Below are 22604 nucleotides of genomic sequence, written 5' to 3'. Positions count from 1 at the left end.
TAAAAAGATATAGTAGAAACCAAGGTAACACTGACGCTTTGCTTAATTATATGACTTCAAAATAAAGTTTGTTTTATTGATAGATATAGATTACATTTGTTTGGTTCCTGTTTCAAGGAAATTGATCCTTTTTCGGTTCTTGTTAACAATCTGAACTGTGAATGTATAAAAATTACAATAAATTTAAAGTTGAACAAAAGATGTTATAATCTCGTTAACCTAAAATCAAAACTTTAAGATGAAGGATGTAAAATGCGTTGTTGTCGGTGATGGGTGGGTACAATTTGATTATCACTAATTATTTGAATGAATATTTTTCACTAATGAGAAACCGATTATATATATATAGTTCTTTTAGTGTTTGTGCATACTGTTTTTCATTATTTCAGTGTGCAAACATTTTGTGTGTATTTAACCTTTGACTGAAAATTATTTCCCTGATTTATCAACTTTGTTTTATTGGCATTGTATTAAAATTTAGATGAAATTTCGAATTGTAAGGATGACATAACCCATTCGTTTTCATAGTTTGTGTTACTGATTCTTGAAACGAAACCTTTCACTCAACAAATATGGAAATTTTGGAACTATACACGATTTACTTCATGTATCTATCAAATAACAAACAAACTGTTCAATAATACTAGTATGACGTTCATTTCACTTGGATATTTCTCAGTTCAACGTGACCGAGAGGAAAGGATGACGACAGAACGTTGTGTGCACAAATGAAATTTTGATTGCGTTGACTGAAACACCGCGCAGTCCTGTGGTTTATTACAGTTTTCTATATAGATTGAAATAATACATGCAAATCCATGATTAAACGTCGATTCAATCATGGAATAAACTTCTATTTTAGAAAAATCGTACGAAAATATTGCGGTAGCCGTATTTGGCAAAACGTTTCAAAATTTTCGATATTAAATGCTCGTCATCTTCTTATATGATTTGGCCTTCCTACTGCTTTGTTTTGAGCGCCACTCATGAGTCTTGTGTAGAAGAAACGCTAGTCTGTCGTCCCAATTTATAAGTCTGGTATCTCTTTTGAGGTTTTTTACAGTCATTTGGTCGACGCCACTTGTGGTGGACGTTACGTACCCGAGGATATCCAGTACTTTTGTTTCGACATAAAAGATCATTGATATGTTTATTTTCTGTATAAAATTCTGTTTATTTGTCAATCAAAAAATTCAAAACAGTAAGATGTATCAACCTGAGACATGATTGCCTACGCCGCCGTATTTGGTATAAAGAGTTATCGGTATGTAATGTTCTTTATATTTTTATATGATTTGGCCTTCGGCTTTTTTTTATTCGATGGCCACTGAGGAGTCTCATAAAGAAAAATTCATGTACCAAATTATATGGCTGGTATCTTTTTATGAATTTTTACAGTCATTTGGTCGATGCCACTTCTGTTGGACACTTCGTGCCAGAGGATATCAGCTACTTTTGTGTTCACATAAAAGATCATTGAAATGTCATTTTCTTTAAATTTACTGTTTATGTTTCAATCGAATAATTCGAATCAGTAAGATATAGCAACCCAAGACATGATTGCCTTACCCGTTCTTGGTACTAACAGTTATCGGCTTGTAATGATCTTTAAATTGTTATTTGATTTAGCTTTCGGACTTTTTTTATTCGATCGGCACTGAATAAAGTTTCATAAAGACAAATGTACCAAACTATGAGCCTAGTATCTTTAATGAGTTCTACCAATGGTTTAACATCCAATAAAGCACGATTTGCAGTAGATTATTTAATATGAAAAATGTGCTACGTGCTGAGCTCTAGGAGGATATTTTGGTTTTTAACAACGGATTTTGCATTTTGTTTTACTTTTCATCATACTTTACGTTAATTAGATATACACTTTTGGGTTAACAGTAATCCAATTTTTAGTGCAATAAGATAGTAATTTACGTACCAATGTATGTCTAAATGATATTTGAAAACAAATTAAGAAAAAAAAAGAAACTGGAAAGAAATATCTGTTCCGCCATGTTTGTATAGGTTTTTCATGCCCACACTATATGTCCTCATGTCGATCCTTCTCCCATTAATGCTCATATTACAAATACTGTTTTTCTGTTTCAGCAATGTTGGGAAATCGTGCTTATTGATGTGTTATTCTACTAATACTTTCAACGACGATCATATTCCAACAATGTAAGCACAATTCTTTTTAACATCGAATTTACATGTATGGTTGAACAAAAGCTACATAAATTTAATTCAGATTTCTTGAGGTTTGCTCGTACCTATGTAATATTTTTTTTCTAATCTAAAAAGGAAAAGTATCTTCCGTTTTGTATTTCTAAGCAGATGTTAACATTGATATGTATGTACCATAGTTCATTTCCCGTCACTTATTGATTTGTGTAAGTGTTTCGGAAAAGGTTTGTTAAGAAACAATTGCAAATCTCCCTATGTACAATGTATGTATGAAAACAGATATGTTTCTCATAACTTGGCGAAATGTAGAGCAAACATTATGAATCGATTAACTTGCCAATCCTTAATCGTTAAAAATACATAAATTCTTTCAGAAAGCGTCGCCTTAATTCAATTCATTTAGAGAACAATATTATATTAAAACGGTTTTTTGAACTGAAGTGACAACTTGCCTTCATAATGTGTAAAAATCGGAAGACGATTCACAAACATATTAAATTAGGTTCGTATGACGTTATGAGATGTTTGTGATGAAAAGGCCGATTTAACACATTAATAAACTCCGTAAAAATAACATAAAATCTTCGTAATTCAATCAAACTCTATAAAAAAAAAATACATGTATCGTCAATCTTACAAAACAAGAAATATAATATATTACATATCAATTATATGGTCATTTTTATAAATTTACTGTTTGCAAAAGTATGTATTATTCGAAATACTAAGGATTTTCTTATCCCAGGCATATAATACCTTAGCCGTATTTGGCACAACTTTTTGGAATTTTGGGTCCTCAATGCTCTTATACTTTATACTTGTTTGGCTTTCTAACTATATTGATCTGAGCGTCACTAATGAGTCTTATGTAGACGAAACGCGCGTCTGGCGTATCAAATTATAAGCCTGGTACCTTTGATAACTATTTACACATCATATATCCTTTTGTTAATATATGAAAATAAAAAAAAAGATTAATATTGCCAATGAAACAACTACCCAACTGAGTTCAAATGACGACGATAAAAGCAATTATAGGTCACCGTACGGCCTTCAACAATGTCATAACCTCATTCCGTATAGTCAGCTATAACATGCTCCTGGGTTTGTAAATTAAAATCAAATATTACCTTAAATTTTGATGTCCTGAAAATACTCATATACATGATATACATGCATATTTGATAATTAATCTATAATGGTTTAGCAAGGCGAAAGATATTAACAGGATTTTTAAAGTCACAAGTCGAAAACCATTTGACAATGTCATGGCAAAAAAATCAAAAACGACTAAAAACAAACAACAGGACGTAAATCACAACAATGAAAACTGAAGAAAAAGCAAAACAAACCACATCAAAAACCAGGTTTGATCTCAATGCCTCGGAATGGTATGCATATACTGATCACATAAGACACCAGTCGTCAGTCGTACTTCTGCTCATGTTACTGCTATAAAAGAGAGCCGAAAGATACAAATGGCACTTTCAAACTCACAAGTCAAAAATAAACTGCAAAATAAAATTTTTTTTACTAAAAAACAAAAACGCAACATAGGAAACTATAGACTGAGCAACACTAACCCCCCCCCCCCCCCAAACCCCCCCCCCCCCCCCCCCCCCCAAAAAAAAACGGGAGTAATATCAGGTGATTTGGAAGGTATAGCAGATCCTGCTCCACATATGACAACTGTAGTGTTGCTTATGTAAGGACAAATCCGGTGATAAATCTTATTCAGTCGGTCAAATCCGGGGAAAAAAGGACGGGGTTGTGATTACGAAAATTGGAACATATCTATTGTCATTTGTGAAACAGATATTCCATAAAGGTCAACCAACTCGTTATGGCGTCCGTAAAATTTTAAAAGGGATGATATCAACTTTACTACTTGAATCTTAACTTTGTTAAATAGCTTCCTTGTGAGCAGCAACATAAGATTTGTTTATAAGTTTTTCCAAGGCATCACACAATAGCGGATTGGTAGTTGACTCTAAAATTTATCTAACCCTAAGACATCACCAAATAAATAAAACATCACCTAACCCTGAAACCTGACTGATTGAAAACTAAAAAATAGAAAAAGGATTTTGATTACAAAGGATAGACGAGACAATTACCAGTATAAACAACACAGACATTAAAAAATTATAAAGAACAAAGAACAACTCTTTTTATAAAAGTATAAGGTACAAAGACAACATATGATTGTAATGACAAAATTGATGATATAGGTATTTTGTCTAGCTCGTCCTGTAGCTCGCTGAATGTGGTGAATATGTCAACTCTGGACTTCGACGTAGACGTAGACGCAGTCATGGTCATCTCCATTATACATCAACTACTCCCTTTGATTTCTCTATTAATGACCTTTTGCCTTTATACAAAAGCTGTTGGGTATTCATTACATTCCCATAAATTTTATTCACCACCTAAAACTTCATTCTCTTTGAAAATTATATTTGGAAACCACTATTACAAACCCCCATTCAAACCAATACCAACAACTTACAGCTATCATCTCGGATATTGCCAGTCACGGACTTTCAAGACTTGTTCGCATTTGAAAAAAATGAAAAGTAGAAAATATCCTTTCTAAAACTTTCCTTTGCCAACAAACGTCTCGTCATCAACTTGGGTAATATCCTTTATCATAAATAAGTTTGATTCAGTTCAGCGAAAATACCTCCCTACTTTAAAGATCAGTCTGTATTTTTCAAATCTCATACGTAAAGCAAACCAATTACAAGTTAAATATTCAATTACAATTTCGTGTTGCAGGATTTCAATATTGAAGACTTCAAGGCTAAAACTCTGTTTGCACCAGTGCTAGTTTCCCATTCATACATAATGTGACTGGTTATGTTATTACTTATGACTTAAACATTTTCAATAACAGTTCTTTGAGAAATGTGATATACCAAGGCCCGAAATATCGTTAACCTAAATCCATTTATGGTAAATACCATTTCAAAATACCGATGGATTAAAATTCTGAATGGGTCTATGAGTACACATGCTTCATCGATCTTTAAAGAACTGAATGTTGCTTAGCACATGTCCTAACTCCATGACAAATATGTTGTTGTCTCTGCAGTTAAAGCCCTAAGCAACATCGTTTATGTTGTAAATCACATTACATAAACTGTTAGATAAAGGAATTATGTATTCACAATTCACTTTGAAACTCAACATATACCCCCTGGACGCTTACCAAGGAGAAAAACCTGAATGATCATAGGTCTGGTCTATGTTTCTTTGGAATTTTAATATAACCTAGGATGTAGAACTGTTTCGTCCTTCATTGTCTTGGATACATGAATTACATATTTGTCCTTACAAACAACGTTATATTGCTGAGTCTTCCAACTGCACTATGAACGTTCTATAGTATTAACACCAATTTAATCAGCAATCAAAGCCGGGCTGCAAAAATTGTTTTGAAACTACATACTCTAGATGTTGCGAGAATCAGATTTGGTTATTAAAATTCCATCTGTTAGAATACATACATTGTAAGTCTAGTTCCTCTTGCAATAGTGTTAAACATTTGTTTTTCTACCCTTAAGACAAGTATTTCCCATTCAAAATTAAAAGGCAATTAAACTAATTGGTCCTGCTTTGTTTCATAAAAAAGAATAGCCGAGCTGTTCCTTTATTCATATGAGGCTGACTTCATACAGGAACTTTTTTGTAAAGAATAAAAAGAAACTAGTATCATCCTTCAACTTCACATTCGGATATATAGATGATGTCCTCTCACTAAATATTTCAAAATTTGGTGACTATGTTGAACTCATCTATCCTGTCGAACACGAAATAAAGAATACAATAGATAGAGTTAAGTCTGCTTCATATCTTGACATATCTAAAAAAAAATGACAATGAGGGTCGGTAGAGAACAAAACTTGACGACAAAAGAGATGATTACTGTCTCTTAATTGTGAACTTTACATTTCCATGTAGCAACACCCAGGCAGCGCCTGCATTTGGAGAATATATCTCCCAGCTGATATTCCAGATCTTGCATTACCTATCATGATTTTCATGATAGACCGGTGCCATCACAAATCTTCCATAAAGGTGTTCAAGCTCGTGAAGGCGACCACAACATTTTCGAGGAGATGATCTTTTTTGTAAAGCTTTTTGTAATGAAAAGTGAAGATTCCCGGCCTGTTTTCCTGTTTCGAAAGGAGTAAAAATAAACTGTATAGTTACCGACAATATGACAATGTATGAGTATATAGTCTGTATCCTGAAATTTAACCTTGATTATTACATTGTTGCAAGGAAACACCGTTATTTCCAAGTCAAACAAAATTCAAATATTTTACGTGTCGTGTGTAACTTTATCGATTGCATCCTATTTCTGATTGTGACATTTTGACTGAGTGTGAATTCACATGACGGGTGATACATGCATTGCAGGAGACTCTTAAAATGTCGACGCAGCCGGTTTTGCTCCCTGTGGAGTTTATGCGAATCCCTCTGTTTCTGTTTGTTGTCTAGATTTTTCTCTTTCTAGTCGATTTACAGGATTTGAACACCAATAAACAACTGTCGCCTTAATATTTTTACAATAAAAGTCAATATAATAATGTAAGATAATAAATTACAAATTTAGAATATTCAGCTCCTGGCTGATGTGTACAGGTAAAAAAAAACGATTACTGAACAACCTGAATAAACCTTAACTGTTATTGATAATTTTGATAAATGGCAAAATAATGATTTTTTCAGTCTTTTAAGAACTGGTTACATAAAAATCGTTTCAGATTTTATTTGGTTTACGTATTGTGCATGTAGACCGAAATTGCGTTTAACTTTCAATATTTTAAATGAATTACTCAACCGTTTATCTCCAAGTTTCCAAAAAGTCGTTTTTGCGAAATATTCTGTAGCACAACCTAAGAAACTAGAGGCTCTAAATAGCCTGCGTCGCTCACCTAGGTCTTTGTGCATCTTAAATAATGGGCACTTTTCAACATGGTGTACTAAAATATAATTTATGACAATCTCTTTTTGGTTGATCTTGTATTGCTGATCATTTTCTGTTTACAGTTTTTCGAGATGTTCTTTCATTTTTACCAAAAACGAAAAAAAAGGGTTAAACAATCTTCTTTTAAGGGCAATCAGTCTACTAATGATTTTGACAAAATTTGTCTAATTTATAGATCTATTCTTGCATTTTTTTTGTTATTTAAAGTGTCTATCTATCTTTTATAATTTGAAGATAATAGGCAAGAACAAATAAATAGAGACAAACGATACTAAAGGGATAGTCAAACTCATAAGTCGAAAACAAACTGAAAATGCCATGGCAAAAAGCTAAAAACGACGAAAAGACAATTACTAGTACACAAAACACAACATAGAAAACTAAATACTGAGCAGCACGAACACTTAAACACTTGGCTTATCTCAGGTGCTCCGGAACGGTAGGCAAATCCTGCTCTACTTGTGGCACCCGTCGTGTTGCTCATGCAAGTGCAAACCCGGTGATCAGTTTAATTCGGTAGGTCACATTCGAGGAAAGATAACGGGATTGTGGTTACAACAATTTGAACATATCTGTTGTCATCTATGAAACAGATATTCCATAACGGTTAAAATAAGTAAAAATCGTCATTAAAGAGCAATTAAATGTATAAATGAGGAGTCGACTGACGATTTCGGTCATGTGATTTATTTCTAGATCTTTTCTGGCTGTTCATTTTTCCTGTTTCTCTCTATCTTGTAGTCTTTTCAAGATTATTGGCCAAAATGTAAATAAAAATGGTAAAATTAGTCTTTTAACATGTTTAAGGATGTTTCCTCCTCTGTCTTAAAGTAACAAGATTTTTAAAAGATTGTTATAAATTGGTAGTATATAGATAACGAAATTTAAGAAAAAAAATAAAAAAAAGATAAGTCCCTTAGGGACTTTCTGTTTTGAATTTTCCTCGGAGTTCAGTATTTTTGTGATTTTACTTTTTGAGATATAATCAATTGCAAATTTGGCGGGAAATGAATTTCTCTAGATTTTTCATACATTTGACATTGACACCGCTTTTCCTTCAAAAACTATGAAAAAATAACAATGACTTTCAAAAATTACTTTTAAAACTATATTTAAATAAAAATTTAAAAGAAAAGTAGGGGTAAACGGGCGAAATTTTTATTGGCACTACATGGATATAACTAGAGGATTTTGAATATCTGATAAAAAATCAAAAACTAGAGTAGCAAACATCCTCAAGGGCAATAATTCGAAGTCGTCAGTAGGTAGATCTCAACAATTTAAACATTTATGTCCCTCTCACATTTTCTCTATTTATAGTGGTTTTCAAGATATTAGTAAAAACTTGCATTTTGTCCCATGTTCCATGTTAAGCAATGTCGGCCATGTTGGTTTGAAAGTGTGGCCATTGGACACATTTTTAAATTTAGATACCCAAATAATAAGTGTTGCCAGGCTTGGTTAAATTTGTTTCCAGAAGTTTCAGAGGTGATGATTTTTGTAAAGGTTAACGGAAGACGACGACGAACGAAGACAACGGACGACGACGGACGACGGACGGCAACGAGGGACGACGTCCGACGACGGACACCAAGTGATGAGAATAGCTTAATTTGCACAACTATACATTGAACTATACAAACAATTGTTGTTATGTTTTAAAAAAATTATCTTACTTATAATTACAAAAAATGTTATCAATACTGAAAATAACGTTTTTAAACTGTATATTCAAAATTAAATTCAACCTATGGGCAAAATGAGAGGCACACACCATCAAGTTTCAACCAGAAACCAAATAACGTAAAAGTTTTAGAAATTATTTTTCACAGTATGGCCTTCAGCAATAAGAAACACCTTTAAAAGGCCCCAATGGAGTCGGATGCTGATGGTTAGTGTGGGGTGTTGTACTGTCTTATATTTCTGTTAATTCTTGTTATCCTTATTTGCATTCATGAAAAAAAATAAAATAACAAAAATACAGAACTCAGAGGAAAATTCAAAACGGAATGTCTCTTAACAAATGGCCAAATCAAAAGCTCAAACACATCAAACGAATGCAAACAACTGTCATATTCCTGACTTGGTACTGGCATTTCCTTAAGTAAAAATGGTAGATTAAACCTGGTTTTATAGCTAGCTAAACCTCTCACTTGTATGACAGTCGAATAAAATATACTGAATTTCTTTACTCAATTGTAACTTCTAGTATATTAAAAATGCTTTTCCTGAAAATATAATGTTATTTGTAAAATTGTCTCAAGATATTTTTTTTTAAATATTTATTGTAGATATGATAATTATAAAGCAACTGCAATAGTGAATGACATTCCTGTACAGTTAGGATTATGGGATACCGCAGGTCAAGAAGATTACGATCGAATCCGTCCATTATCATATCCACAAACGGTAAGTTAGGTTCATTCATATTCAAAAGTTGTAGTTGAATGGGAATATATATTTTTTTAAACAGTATCGTTTTGACAAATAATATTTCGGATCACAAACTGCGATTTTTTTTTATAAAATTTCCTTTGTAAATGCTCTGTAAAATTTTTAAATCAGTATTTAAAAGATAGCAAATCGGTAATAAAAATAAAAATCCTAAGTAAAAATAAGACAAAGCATTGATAAAAAAATAAACAAAAGACAAACAGTCCACAAAAAAATTGCTCAACTCAAGCCCTTCCAAATAAAATTTCAGATGGTTTTGGGTTCTCTTGAGGAAAGATTTTCAGTATAGTCTTTTTGTGGTAATGACCGTACTCTGGGTTATGATAATAACAAGCTGCAATTCGATGAGAAGTTGCAATCAGTGATGTCATAATCGAATCAGGAAAACCGGGTTGTAGGTACAAAAAACGAACAGAACATATCCATGGTCACCTACGACACTAATATTTTATAAAGTCAACAAAATCCTTATGCCGTCCGTCAAATGTTCGACACGGTGACCTCATTTATTTATTTTGTCATTTATGAACAAGCATGGCCCCACCATCTGTCCTAAATCCCATTCATAAAACGTCTACTTGTAATTTCAAAAATATTTTTAAATCTGAATACCTTGTTTTTATTTTTTTACTGTCAGTAACAACAACACTTATGCACGTCTTTGCGAGCTATAAATGTTTTTGTCGGTACAAACATTTTTTTTCAACTTTCAGTAAAAATATATATTTTTGAAAATCATACAAAACAAGATATTTTTAAACAGTTGTGTTACTAGGGTATCCGTCTCATGCTTTTATGCAAACTTCACATTAAATGCATGCATGGTTAAGGGGTTTTTAGGTGTAGCATGCCATTTAATAAACCTTAGAACAGATTAAAAAGATATATCTGTATAAATATTATTCTATTTTTAGGATGTATTCCTTGCATGTTTTTCAATAGTCTCTCGCTCAAGTTTTGTGAACATATGTCACCAAGTGAGTAATTATAAATACTTTTATTTTGTATTTCAACTGAACGAAGCAGGGTATAGTGTGCTAATTATGTCTGTTAAATCGTCTGCAAACCGTACTAAACCAGTGACTAAGTTCTAAGGAAATTTTATATAAAGTTTAAATACGTAATCGTTTTTACACTTCTTTAATCTAACTTATTCTTATCTGAATTTTTGTATTGCAAAAGAGGGACTGTCATATATATTTAAAAGGAGAAAATGGGAAATTAATGTGCTCACATCTTTTCTAGCCCTTGATTATGTTCGATATAAAAACCGATTTATAGACAATAAATGAACCTCGGGCTATTGTCGTGGAAGATATAATCATCCTTATCATAAGTGAGCAATGTATCGCTTGCGTTCTACAAAATAAAAAAGATCGAATATAGATTCAGCTGTTTGCTTTGATAGTAGACCCTATTCAATTGTTGATACCGTGTTTCATATAGTTTGAAATAGCTTGTTAAACTGTAAACGGTTAATCGAAACATTAGATAAAAAAACATTAAACTAAAGCTGTTAGTATGTCGCTTTGTAAGTATGTAATATTTTGCTGCTTTTGCGAAATTTACAAACGAAAAATTGTGTACACTCTGATATGCTTTCATCTTAGAAAATACTTCGAAAACTGAAAACAACACTTTATCAATTGTATATGTCCGAAGTGCTTCTCTGGATTTTCCTTCATCAGGAAAACTTAAAGCGAATATTTGAAAGCCAAGGATGTATTAGAACTGAAAAAGTTGAAAAGCTATATAACATAGTACAATACATGCTATGTAATGTAATATGCTGTGACAATACACGCACGTTTTATAGAATTAAACCTGAATCTAATTTAAACTGTTATAAGCCTCTTACAATCTAAAACTGTTTGTATATGCATGTAACTTTTGTTGAGTTTTATCTACTGACATGATATCGACTAGGCGTTGGTAAAATGCTAGTTCTTGCAAGTATAGAAAAGATTGGTATCGAGGTTGATAAAATGTGTAACATGTTCAGTTATGTTGAAGTTTCAATGTTTTTTTTTTTATCACAGTGGATTCCTGAAATCAGATACCACTGTCCAAGAACGCCAATCCTTTTAATTGGTACAAAACTAGACATTCGAAAAGACAAAGGACCAGGAAATTCAAAACATATTGAGAAAAACAGTCATCCTGTATCATTCAGTGAAGGACATTCTTTAGCAAACCAAATAGATGCTATAAAATATTTAGAATGTTCTGCAAAGACCCAGGAAGGAATAAAAGAGGTGTTTGAGGAAGCTATAAGGGCTGTGTTATTTCCATCTAAGCGCGAACCAAAACACAGATCATGCATTTTATTGTAAAAAGTGATGAGAATAATATAATAATTATGTTTTAATTGTATGCAGTTATCAAGTACCAATAGAAGATAATTATACCTGATTACAGAAAAAATAAAACAAGATTATACAAATATATTGCAATGGCCTGTCTTTCTTTTGATATGTTTTGACTAGTTTATCTTTTATCCCTTAATAATCGATGGGTGCTTCATCGTGTAAAGTGAAATCTAGGCCAGTGGAACATCTTTCAATTAAGGTAGTAGACCTGGGTCAAGGGAAATAGTTTATAGAATCAGTAATGTTATTGGAAAAGTCATGCAGTTTCAACAAAATATTTAAAGCATTTATAAAAAACAATCTTAGAAACTTGGAAACTTACTTATTTAAATAAACTGATCCAAACGTACTAGTGATGCTTAAAGTAATCCCCCTTAACCTAGCACCTCTGGTTAATGACGGACAGTAGAAATTCTTTGCTATAATTGGAACGGGTGGTGGTTTGTAATCAGACAAAATGATATGTTTATGTATAACAATACACGAAAGACAAATATGACAGGCAGGAACAATCGACAACCATTGAATTACAGGCTCCTTTATTTGTTCTGTATATTTATGAATTATTTCAAATAACAATCAATCAAAATGACAGCAAACATAAGATTTGCATATGACTTATTTCTTTTCTAATAAGACAAATGCGGTAAATTAAAAACAAATGAAGATAAAAAAAACAAATATGCCGTGTGTTTGCCACTGCTGGTGGACGTTTCGTCCCCGAGAGTATCGCCAGCCCAGTAGTCAGCACTTTGGTGTTGACATGAATATCAATTACGTGGTCATTTTATAAATTTCCTGTTTACAAAAGTATGCATTTTTCGGTCCTCAATGCTCTTCAACTTTGTACTTGTTTGGCTGAATAACTATTTTGATCTGAGCGTCACTGATGAGTCTTAAGTAGACGAAACGCGAGTCTGGCGTATTAAATTATAATCCTGGTACCTTTGATAACTATTTGAAAATTCTGTTTTGCCCTTGTTAGATCAAGCTATGGCTTTCGTGAAAAAGTTCTCAAATAACCTTTATTTTTTTTATAATTTTATTTCTCAGACCATATACGTGTTGTATGTTGTTAACTTCTATGTCATTCTGTCTCTGGTGGAGAAATGTCTTATTGGCAATCATACCACATCTTTTTATTTTTATATTTGCAATTTTAAATTTAAATATTTTTTTTTCATTGGTTACTATTTACCGTAAGTTTACATTTATTTCATTGGCTACTATTCCGTAAATCCACAGTTGACAAGTCGTTACCAAAGATTGAACCGCCATATTAACTTAATGGCTGGAATCCATAAATGTGTGATTACAGTTAGAGAATTAAAAATGAAACAACACCTACCTCAAAAACTCCATTTTAATGAGATGTTAACTTTATATTTAAAATTGTAATTATACATACCTGCTGATTCAAATTTTTTATATCAATTCATTTCCTGTTTTATCGAATTTGAATTTTTTTTTATATGTGAATTCACATTAATCATATTTATATTTACTTCCCCTTATCACCAGTTTTCACTGAATCAAGGAAGAACTTATCAAGTTTAAAAGTAAATATCAATACATTTAAGAAGTGGACTGCAATGAAGTAATAAATTATTTTATCAATAAAAAAGACTTGAAAATGCAACATATCAAATGTGTTGTAGTCGGCGATGGGTGAGTAAACATTTTGATATATTTTCCTTATTTGCACGAATATCTAGAAGAAAACGGTTACCTGTATTTATGATTGGCATATATTTATAGGAAAAATTTGAGTCTCAAAGTTTTGTTTACTGTTTTTTTATTAATCTAAATTTTAGTTTAGAGAGTTTCAGTGTTAAGTTTTATGTAGTATATAATCTTGGTCTTAAAATCAGTCAATCTTTGTTATCATTTGATTCAATTTAAGATGAAAATCCCAACGTCAGCTAGACCCTTCCAACACATTTCTAATTTATGTGTTAGTGTGTTCAGGATCAAAAACTTTCACTTAAACAATATGAATGTTGGAAATATGCATGACTTACTTAAAATGTCAGAGCAGAAAACAATTAAAATGTGACAAATTATGATATGCCGTTACATGTTTAACTCTGGCATATCCAGTGATATCTCCAATGGAAGAATCCAGTACACAATAGAGAATGATCAATATCAATGATGACGACACAAACAATACAAATTCTTGTGATTTCCACCATTGTGTATTAGTATCAAAAGACGTGTATGTCATGTACAATGTATGTTCTATCTTATCATTTACAGTTACGGGATCTAAATAATTATTTGAAAATGAAACTCTGAACGCATTATAATCTGAAATGGTAAATTGGCATGCAAAACAATCTTTACAAAATTTTACAAAAATATTTCATAATAATAATAAACATCAACTATACCACGAGTTATCAATTAAAGATACATTTTTCTTTACAGCAATGTTGGGAAAACGTGCTTATTGATTTGCTATTCAACTAATACTTTCAATGATGATTATACTCCAACAATGTAAGCACACTTTTTGTTTTACTCATCATCATTACAATTTCACATGTATGTGTTGTAAAAGGCGCCGTTAATTAAATTTTAACTTCTTCGTATTTACTCGAATTTTTTTTTTATTTTGATAAAAGAGTAGTCCTCCTTATTTTTACAAAATAATAAACATTCAAATTCCTAAGAAGAAAATAGACTGACAACGCCATGGCTTTAAAGAAAAGGAACATCAGACAAACAACAGTACACAAAACAACATAGACAAACAAACACTGAGCAACACGAACCCCAATATAAACTGGGGGTGATCTCAGGTGCTCCTAAAGGGTACGCATATCCTGCTCCACATGTGGCATCCGTCGTGTTAGATTTTCTACCCAAGGAATAGATTACATTAGTTTTATCTGCCAAAACCTTTCGGAATTTTAAGTCTTCAACGCTCTTCAAGTTTATACTTAATTTTGCCTTTTAACTTTTTTTTTTAAAGCTCTAGCGTCATTGATGACTATTTGTTATCGAAAACGCGCGTTTGGCGTACAAACGTATAAGACTGGTACCTTTGATTAGATTTTCTTTATTCTTTTCTTGTACGTGGATTCCACAATTTATTTCAAATTACAATAACAAAAAAATTATATTGTGGCCTAAATTGTATCTTTTTTATATTCAAAAGAGAAAGTGCTTTCCGTTTTGCATTTCGTAGTAGATGGTATATTTTACAATTTATACAAAACAAAGTTAAAGTTAACTTCCCGTTACTTACTTACATGTATCTGTGTGGATATCTCGGAAATACGCTAATGAGTTAAAGTTACTTATTCCTTGTAAATGTAAACAGATCAATTCCTTCACCTTTCTTAAATTGGAGGAAATCATAACTTATAGCGTAACTAGCTGCTGCATTATCATTCGAAAATAAGTGAATTTCCTTCATCAGGAACACTCAAAGCCAAATATTTGAAAGCCAAGGACGTATAAGAAACGAAACACATTAAGAGCTATATAACCAAATGGAACTTCAAAAATAATAGTCTGATCCATCCAGGGTCATCTTTGCCTTAGTACCTTGTTATTTGATTATTATCTACCGACCGTTGATTATGTTTCAAAGAAGATCTGGATGATATTTTGTTAAACTAAAAGTTATAATTAAATATAAATAAATTTATTTTTAAAGTTTCTGCCTTCTTTGATTAATATCGAACCGAATTCTCATATTTGAATGTAATTAATCCTGTATATAACACAGCTTCCAAAGCTGTAAGCATAAATTACAACAGATATTATACATCATACAGCATCAATTTTAAAATCTCCAATATTATGTAAAATTTATTTCTCTTTGGCATGTTTGACGTTTTGTATACGTGTTTAATTGGGACGTGTACACAAAGCTTTCATGTCAATCCGCATCCAAGTCGATCCGTCCCAAGTCGTTTCGTCCCAAGTCGATACAGCCCAAGTCGATCCGGCCCAACTTTTATAAATATATATGAATTGTTATACAAAAACGTTTATGAATATATAAAAGTATGTAAAAGGTGGACGGTAAAAAAAGTGTGCCTTTGACGAATATTTGAATATTTAATTTTCATTAGATGAGACTTTTATGATCATTTATTGAAATTATTTTTTTTTAATATGTCAATTATTCCTATAAAAATGTCATATAGAAATATCATATTATTTTGATATAAAATATTTGAATTCAAATCAATGTATAGCCTGTAATGAGTACGGATGATTATGCAGCATAAAACAAATATGTTGGTTTTGTTTTTAATACAAGTTTTCAAGACTATTGTGTATGCATAATTATAATAAAAAAAACCCATATATAACAGAATTTAGTACCATCAACATTAACTAGCAATAATTAGCATTTTTTCAATTGACTGTGATCTTAACTAGTCTTCCAAAATATATACTAACAAACAGTAACATACATTCTATAAAAAGAAAAGACAGAATGGATTTTTTTCAATATTTATTTTTTTGACGTTTACATTAGACTTTGGCTTTTTTTTATTAAAAATTTACCCCGGGGTATCGGGAAGCAGTATCTAATCTCCCTCTTCGCGATGAATATTCAGATTCATGCATTTTATTATTTTTATCATATATTTCATTTATTAGCTACTATTACCACAAATATCGAAGCAATATTATCTATATTATTAGCTTCTTTTCAACAAGCAATGACAATATCAACATTTCAAAAATCTGAGTTTTACCTAGTAAGATCAACTTCACAACACAGTAGGATTTAAAAAAAAACTCACAACTTCAGAACACTCGCAAAACACACGAAACACTAAGGGAGTATTTATTTTTTATATAATAAGTATTAAGTACAGCGCAAGACCCATACAAGAAAAGGCTCCTTCCAAAAAACCAAAAACACACACAGTTCTGATGATTACATAATTATATGTTCCATTGGATTGTAAATATCTATTTATCTCGTCATGTGTCAATTAAGTAAAAACTATTTATTGTTCAAGTTATCATGGAAAATAACTACATATCCACAGTAAGCATTGGGAAAATCGGACAACGGGGAAGTTTGGACATTGTTATAAATTCAGCATTTTTAAAAAAAATGATTAGAATAAAAAAAACAATCTTATATATTAATACATTCTTTTTAATACTACTAAAAAAAAATCCTAATTAAAACACATTTGAGATGATTTCCCATGTTTACCCTTCATGATTATGACTAGTGTCAAGCTATCCGGCATTCTCATCCTGCAATTCTCTTGCTAAAAAGCTATCCTGCAATTTTCGGCCTTTAAGTATGCTTACTACAGAAATTCTTTGCTATCCTACTGTCATTAATTATCGATACTTTGTGCAAATTCCATTTAACCTAAATGATATATGTCACTAAATCCTCAAATATCAATATTAACCAGGATTAATAAAGTAAGAAATACTATATTAATCCTTAATAGGAATTATATATTATTTTTTCATGGGGCCGGATCGACTTGGGGCCGGATCGACGTTGGACAAAACGACTTGGGACAGATCGACTTGGGACCGGATCGACTTAGGGCCGGATCGACTTAGGGCCGGATCGGTTTGGGGCTGGAACGACCTGATACCTATACAAACTGTACACCTTTAAATGGCTGATATTGTATATAGATACCGGTAGATGGTAGTTTGTCATAAAGCAAAAAAAAAGTAAAGTTTTTTCAGATCAAATTTATTAGAAATCTCCATCCCCATATCCGGGTCACACACCAAAATCGAGGGAAACACATCAACTATAAACTATTGTGTAACTTTTTTCAGAATGCGTGTTCCCATGTCCATTGAAGATCAGCTAACATAACAAAAACCGAAAGTTTTTCTTCCTTTCTTTTAAAAAAAAATAGGTTTAAAATGTTTTATTTTGATTAAAACAGAAAAATGATTTTAAAATGTCGAACTAACATATTTGACTTTTTGTGTTATGTTCATGATTATTCTAAAAGAGAGGCGAAAAATACCAAAGGGATATTCAAACTCACAAGTCGAAAACAAACTGACAATGTCATGGCAAAAAAAATTAAAACGGCGAAAAGACAAACAACAGTACACAAATCATAACATAGAAAACAAACGAATCAGAAGAGTAATCAGATCCACATTTGGCACCCGTCGTGTTGCTCATGTAAGTATAACCCCGGCGATAAGTCTTATTCGGTAGGTCACATTTGAGGAAAAGAGGATGGAATTTTGGTTACTACAATTGAAACGTATAAACATCATTAGTTTATAAAACAAAAACAATTGGATTTTTATTTTAAGTATATTAACTGTGCGTTTCGTTTGTTGTTCTGGTTGAATCGAAAAAAGTATACAATAAACTTCCTCCAACAATAGCATAAAATTGAAATAGAATAGCATAAAATTAAAAACGGCCAAAAGACAAACAACAATACACAAATCACAACATAGAAAACGAACGAATCAGAAGGGTAATCAGATCCACATTGGCACCCGTTGTGTAGCGCATGTAAGTATAGCCCCGGCGATAAGTCAAATTCAGTAGGTCACATTTGAAGAAAGGAGGATGGAATTTTGGTTACGACATTTGAAACGTATAAACATCATTTGTTTATAAAACAAAATCCATTTGATTTTTATTTTAAGTATATTAACTGTGTGTTTCGTTTGTTGTTCTTGGTGAATCGAAAGAAAGTATACATTTTACTTGCTTCGACAATGACATAAAATTGTAAAAGAATATCGATCGATCGATCGATTGATCGAGAGAGAGAGAGAGAGAGAGAGAGAGAGAGAGAGAGAGAGCATATAATTGGTAATGGACCCGTTTATATGTACTTGCATTTAAAGGGCACTTAAAACCCACTTAAAAAGGAGGGAAATACAATTTGTATAATGCTTTACGAAATTAACATTTTTTTATGTATTACTTTTCTATTTACTGTTATAATTTTGACTGAAAAGAGAGGCTATAAATTAACTGTCCTTTTCCTCTCTTATATTCCACCACCTATCTGTTACTGTTTCTGCATTAACACCGGAAAGATTTATAGAACTAACTTGTTTTTATGCAGCACTTTTACAGTCTCTGAGATTATAATTCATCGTATACATTTATCCTCCTTTGATAATTATGTCAATGTGTACACACTAGGTTAGTAATTCTACCCAAGCTTGTGGAAATGAATAACATGCGCACATATGTAAATGGTGTATCTATATAACATGAACACATATGTAAATGGTGTATCTATATAACATGCGCACATATGTAAATAGTGTCTCTATATAACATGAACACATATGTAAATGGTGTATCTATATAACATGAACACATATGTAAATGGTGTCTCTATATACAATGGGCACATAATATGTAAATGGTGTCACTATATAACATGAGCACAAATGTAAATAGTGTCTATATACTGAAACTGTGCAATTGTTTCAAAATTGAAATTCAGCAACCTTTGAAAAATATACAAATTTCTGAAATTCATTGTAGCTTTATATTATAAAAAACTACTTTTAATTACATTAGTCTTGTTAAATTGTCATAACAGGCCTAGGGATTTTCTCGCTGTGTTGGAGACCCATTGGTGGCCTTTGGCTGTTTTCTACTCTTTGGTCGGGTTGTTGTCTCTTTGACACATTCCTCATTTCCATTCTCAATTTTATTGTAGATTTGATAATTATAAAACAACCGTAAAGGTGAATGACATTTATATAGAGTTAGGATTATGGGATACAGCAGGTCAAGAAGATTACGATCGATTCCGCCCATTATCATATCCACAAACGGTAAGTTTTTGTTCAAAACTGAATGGGAATATTCATTCTAAAGAGCAGAACAGTTTCATGTCACCTCATCACAATATTTTAAATGTACTAAGATATTTTTCTTTCTTTCTAAGGTTTTGAAGTAATCTACAATACAAAAGAAAAAAGATATCAACGTGCTATAAAACATCATTAAGTCAAAGCAAGACAACTAATTGCCAAAAGAAAAGATGTTAAAAGGAATCAGTCCACAAAGTATTATACAGCTAAAAAGTCAATGATTTGTAACGCAGTATTGATTTAAAAAAAGTAAATAAATGTTCTAAACCCGACCGAAAGAGCTGGATTCGTCGGTAGGATAGGCATCTGCTGCTGTACAAAACTTTTTCCGCCACTCGTGATAAGCACTTTGTTTGCACATATATAAACTAATCAATAAATGTATCCTCTATATAGATGTGTAAAAGGATGCAAAAAGATATCAAAGGACATTCAAAGTCGAAATTAAACTGACAACGCCATGGCAAAAAACAAAACAAAATCAAAATCGTCGTGTTGCTCATGTAAGTACAAACCCGGTGATAAGTCTAATTCAGTAGGTCACGTTCGAGGAAAAAAGAACGGGATAATGGTTACGACAATTGGAACATATCCGTTGTCATCTTTTAAACAGATATTTCATAACGGTAAACCAAATCGTGATGGAGTCCGTAAAATTTCCAGAAAGATGATTCTAACTTCATCCCTTGGCTTAATAGCTTTCTGGTATATCAAGGAATTCGAAATCATGAATGGAAATACAAGCTCTGAAAAGTCTCATAAACTTAGAGATATATACTCCATATGCATGCGCTGCAGGACTGTTTCTACACAGAAATGGAAAGTAACTAAAGAACGTTTAAAAAGTTTTATCTACAAAACTTTATTTCAATTTCAGGATGTAGTTCTTGTATGTTTTTCACTTGTTCATCGACCAAGTTTTGAAAATGTTATTGGAAGAGTAAGTAGTAACAGGTATCTCAACGAAGGATGTAATTTGATCGGCAATTTCGACAGTCTGCTAATCTTACAAAATCTTACCAACCGATGAGTGACTGTTCAAAAACACCCTTAAAAAAATCTTCTTAAACTAGTTTTATGCATCTCTTGTATTATCTATTTGATTTTTATCTTAATTAGATATTTCAAAATATTTTCACTGTCCTATTTCCACAAAAGCAGAAAAACGAGATATAACTGTCTAAGCTCTGTCTATACCTATTCTGTCTTTTGATTTTGTACAATGCATGAAATGTGTTTCTTAGCCTCAAACCTATGTTAGTTATTCAGTAAATCGACGGCGTTCTAAAACAATTCTATTGTATACTGGATATTAGTTCTATATTGTATTTTTATACCTCGGTTTTTTTTAACAGTACATCATTTAATTTGAAAAAGAGAGTAAATTCTTTTGAAGTTTAATCGAGAAATCAAACCGATAAGTCATTTAAAAATTTTTTAAGTTGAAACTTGTTTGGTATTTACATACGCAAAATTCTGTCAGCAACAGGTAAAGATGTATACATGTCCCTTCCCCCCCACACACACACCTCTAATAGGAATTCTCTTGACCTCCATCGACAATAGAATGGTCGTCCCCTTTAATGACAATATACAGCAAAATTGTGCCTTGGATGGAGAAAGATCATTACATATCATTGCAATTGGTTTAAATTAAGTTTATTAATAACCAGATGAATTAGGAGATACCAGTATTGTACTTATAGCTTGGCCAACATTAAATATAATAGTTTGACGTCAAAGGCATGCTAACGGTGCCAAATAAAATGCAATGTCTATCTATTAGGATGAAATTTAAGTTGACCAAGCAAATGATAGGTTTTTTTCTATCATTGAATAAATCTCCACATAACAAACAATTTATTGACCGTGGATTCCCCCTTAGAATATATAATGTCGCTCAATCAATATCGTCATTAGGTCGAGCATATAACACTTGAATTTGTTTTATATATGACGTTAGTCCCTCATATTCAACATTACAACCTGTTTCATATAAAATCAAAACATAATATCAAAAATGTGCAAATAATTTGCCCTATGATAGCTTTATTTAATTACAGTGGATTCCTGAAATAAGCCACCACCTCCCAGGAATACCAATTGTTTTAGTGGGTACAAAACTTGACATTCGAGAAGACGCAGAACCAAATAAATCAAAACATTTTGATAACAAAAATCATCCTGTGTCATTCAGTGAAGGACAATCTTTGGCCAAAAAAATAGATGCCGTAAAATATTTAGAATGTTCAGCAAAAACCCAGGAAGGGCTGAATTTGGTGTTTGAAGTGGCTATAAAGGCTGTGTTATCTCCATATGAGCACAAACACAAACGCAGACCGTGTGTTTTGTTGTGAAACGTGTTCAGCATAACACAATGTTTTATATGATTGTACACAGCATTTAAAAATATAATATCAAAAATTAACTGATTAATAAATAATTGTATAAATGTATCAAAAGCCTTCTTTCTCTCCATATGCTTGGAATAGATTTTGGTTTTCTATGTTGTGTCATCTGTACTATTATATGTCTATCTGTTTATCTTTTTATTTTTTTGCCATGGTGTTGTCAGTTTGTTTTCGATCTATGAGTATGACTGTCCCTCTGGTATCTTTCGTCCCTCTTTTTGGTATACGCTATTGCTCGATGGGTACATTATTGAGACAAGTTAATCGTTTGTCTCTAGAACTTCTGCCAATGAGAGGGGTAGACCTGGGATAAGTTATTAAATCAGCTTTAACATTGTTGTTACCATCGGTTCAGCAAAATCT

The 22604-nt window shown here is 31.9% G+C and overlaps 2 protein-coding genes across 2 annotated transcripts; both read left to right on the top strand.

The window, feature by feature from the left end:
• Nucleotides 1-141: 141 nt before the first annotated feature.
• LOC127710012 (ras-related C3 botulinum toxin substrate 2-like) lies at nucleotides 142-12078 on the top strand. The gene is made up of 5 exons (XM_052215729.1): nucleotides 142-273; nucleotides 2104-2175; nucleotides 9469-9586; nucleotides 10546-10608; nucleotides 11671-12078. Exons 1-5 carry the CDS (start codon nucleotides 239-241, stop codon nucleotides 11962-11964), a joined length of 582 nt encoding a protein of 193 aa, XP_052071689.1. The 5' UTR covers nucleotides 142-238; the 3' UTR covers nucleotides 11965-12078.
• Nucleotides 12079-13534: 1456 nt separating this feature from the next.
• LOC127710011 (ras-related C3 botulinum toxin substrate 2-like) lies at nucleotides 13535-22270 on the top strand. The gene is made up of 5 exons (XM_052215728.1): nucleotides 13535-13668; nucleotides 14431-14502; nucleotides 19674-19791; nucleotides 20708-20770; nucleotides 21894-22270. The coding sequence occupies exons 1-5, from the start codon at nucleotides 13634-13636 to the stop codon at nucleotides 22185-22187; spliced, it is 582 nt and encodes a 193-aa protein (XP_052071688.1). The 5' UTR covers nucleotides 13535-13633; the 3' UTR covers nucleotides 22188-22270.
• The last annotated feature ends 334 nt before the right edge of the window (nucleotides 22271-22604 follow it).

This window comes from Mytilus californianus, unplaced genomic scaffold, assembly GCF_021869535.1.
Source record: "Mytilus californianus isolate M0D057914Y unplaced genomic scaffold, xbMytCali1.0.p SCAF_7, whole genome shotgun sequence".
NCBI lineage: Eukaryota > Metazoa > Mollusca > Bivalvia > Mytilida > Mytilidae > Mytilus > Mytilus californianus.
The sequence above is the reverse complement of the archived record's forward strand: the minus strand, read 5'-3'. Positions and strand labels throughout refer to the sequence as shown.

What these genes read in the sequence shown, in the direction of transcription:
- LOC127710012 (XM_052215729.1), top strand. Translation starts at nt 239, where the DNA reads ATGAAGGATGTAAAATGCGTTGTTGTCGGTGATGG. An exon ending in GACGATCATATTCCAACAAT is followed by an intron (nt 2,176 to 9,468) that starts GTAAGCACAATT and finishes TATTTATTGTAG; the next exon opens with ATATGATAATTATAAAGCAA. An exon ending in CATTATCATATCCACAAACG is followed by an intron (nt 9,587 to 10,545) that starts GTAAGTTAGGTT and finishes TTCTATTTTTAG; the next exon opens with GATGTATTCCTTGCATGTTT.
- LOC127710011 (XM_052215728.1), top strand. Translation starts at nt 13,634, where the DNA reads ATGCAACATATCAAATGTGTTGTAGTCGGCGATGG. An exon ending in TGTGTTGTAGTCGGCGATGG is followed by an intron (nt 13,669 to 14,430) that starts GTGAGTAAACAT and finishes TTTTCTTTACAG; the next exon opens with CAATGTTGGGAAAACGTGCT. An exon ending in GATGATTATACTCCAACAAT is followed by an intron (nt 14,503 to 19,673) that starts GTAAGCACACTT and finishes ATTTTATTGTAG; the next exon opens with ATTTGATAATTATAAAACAA.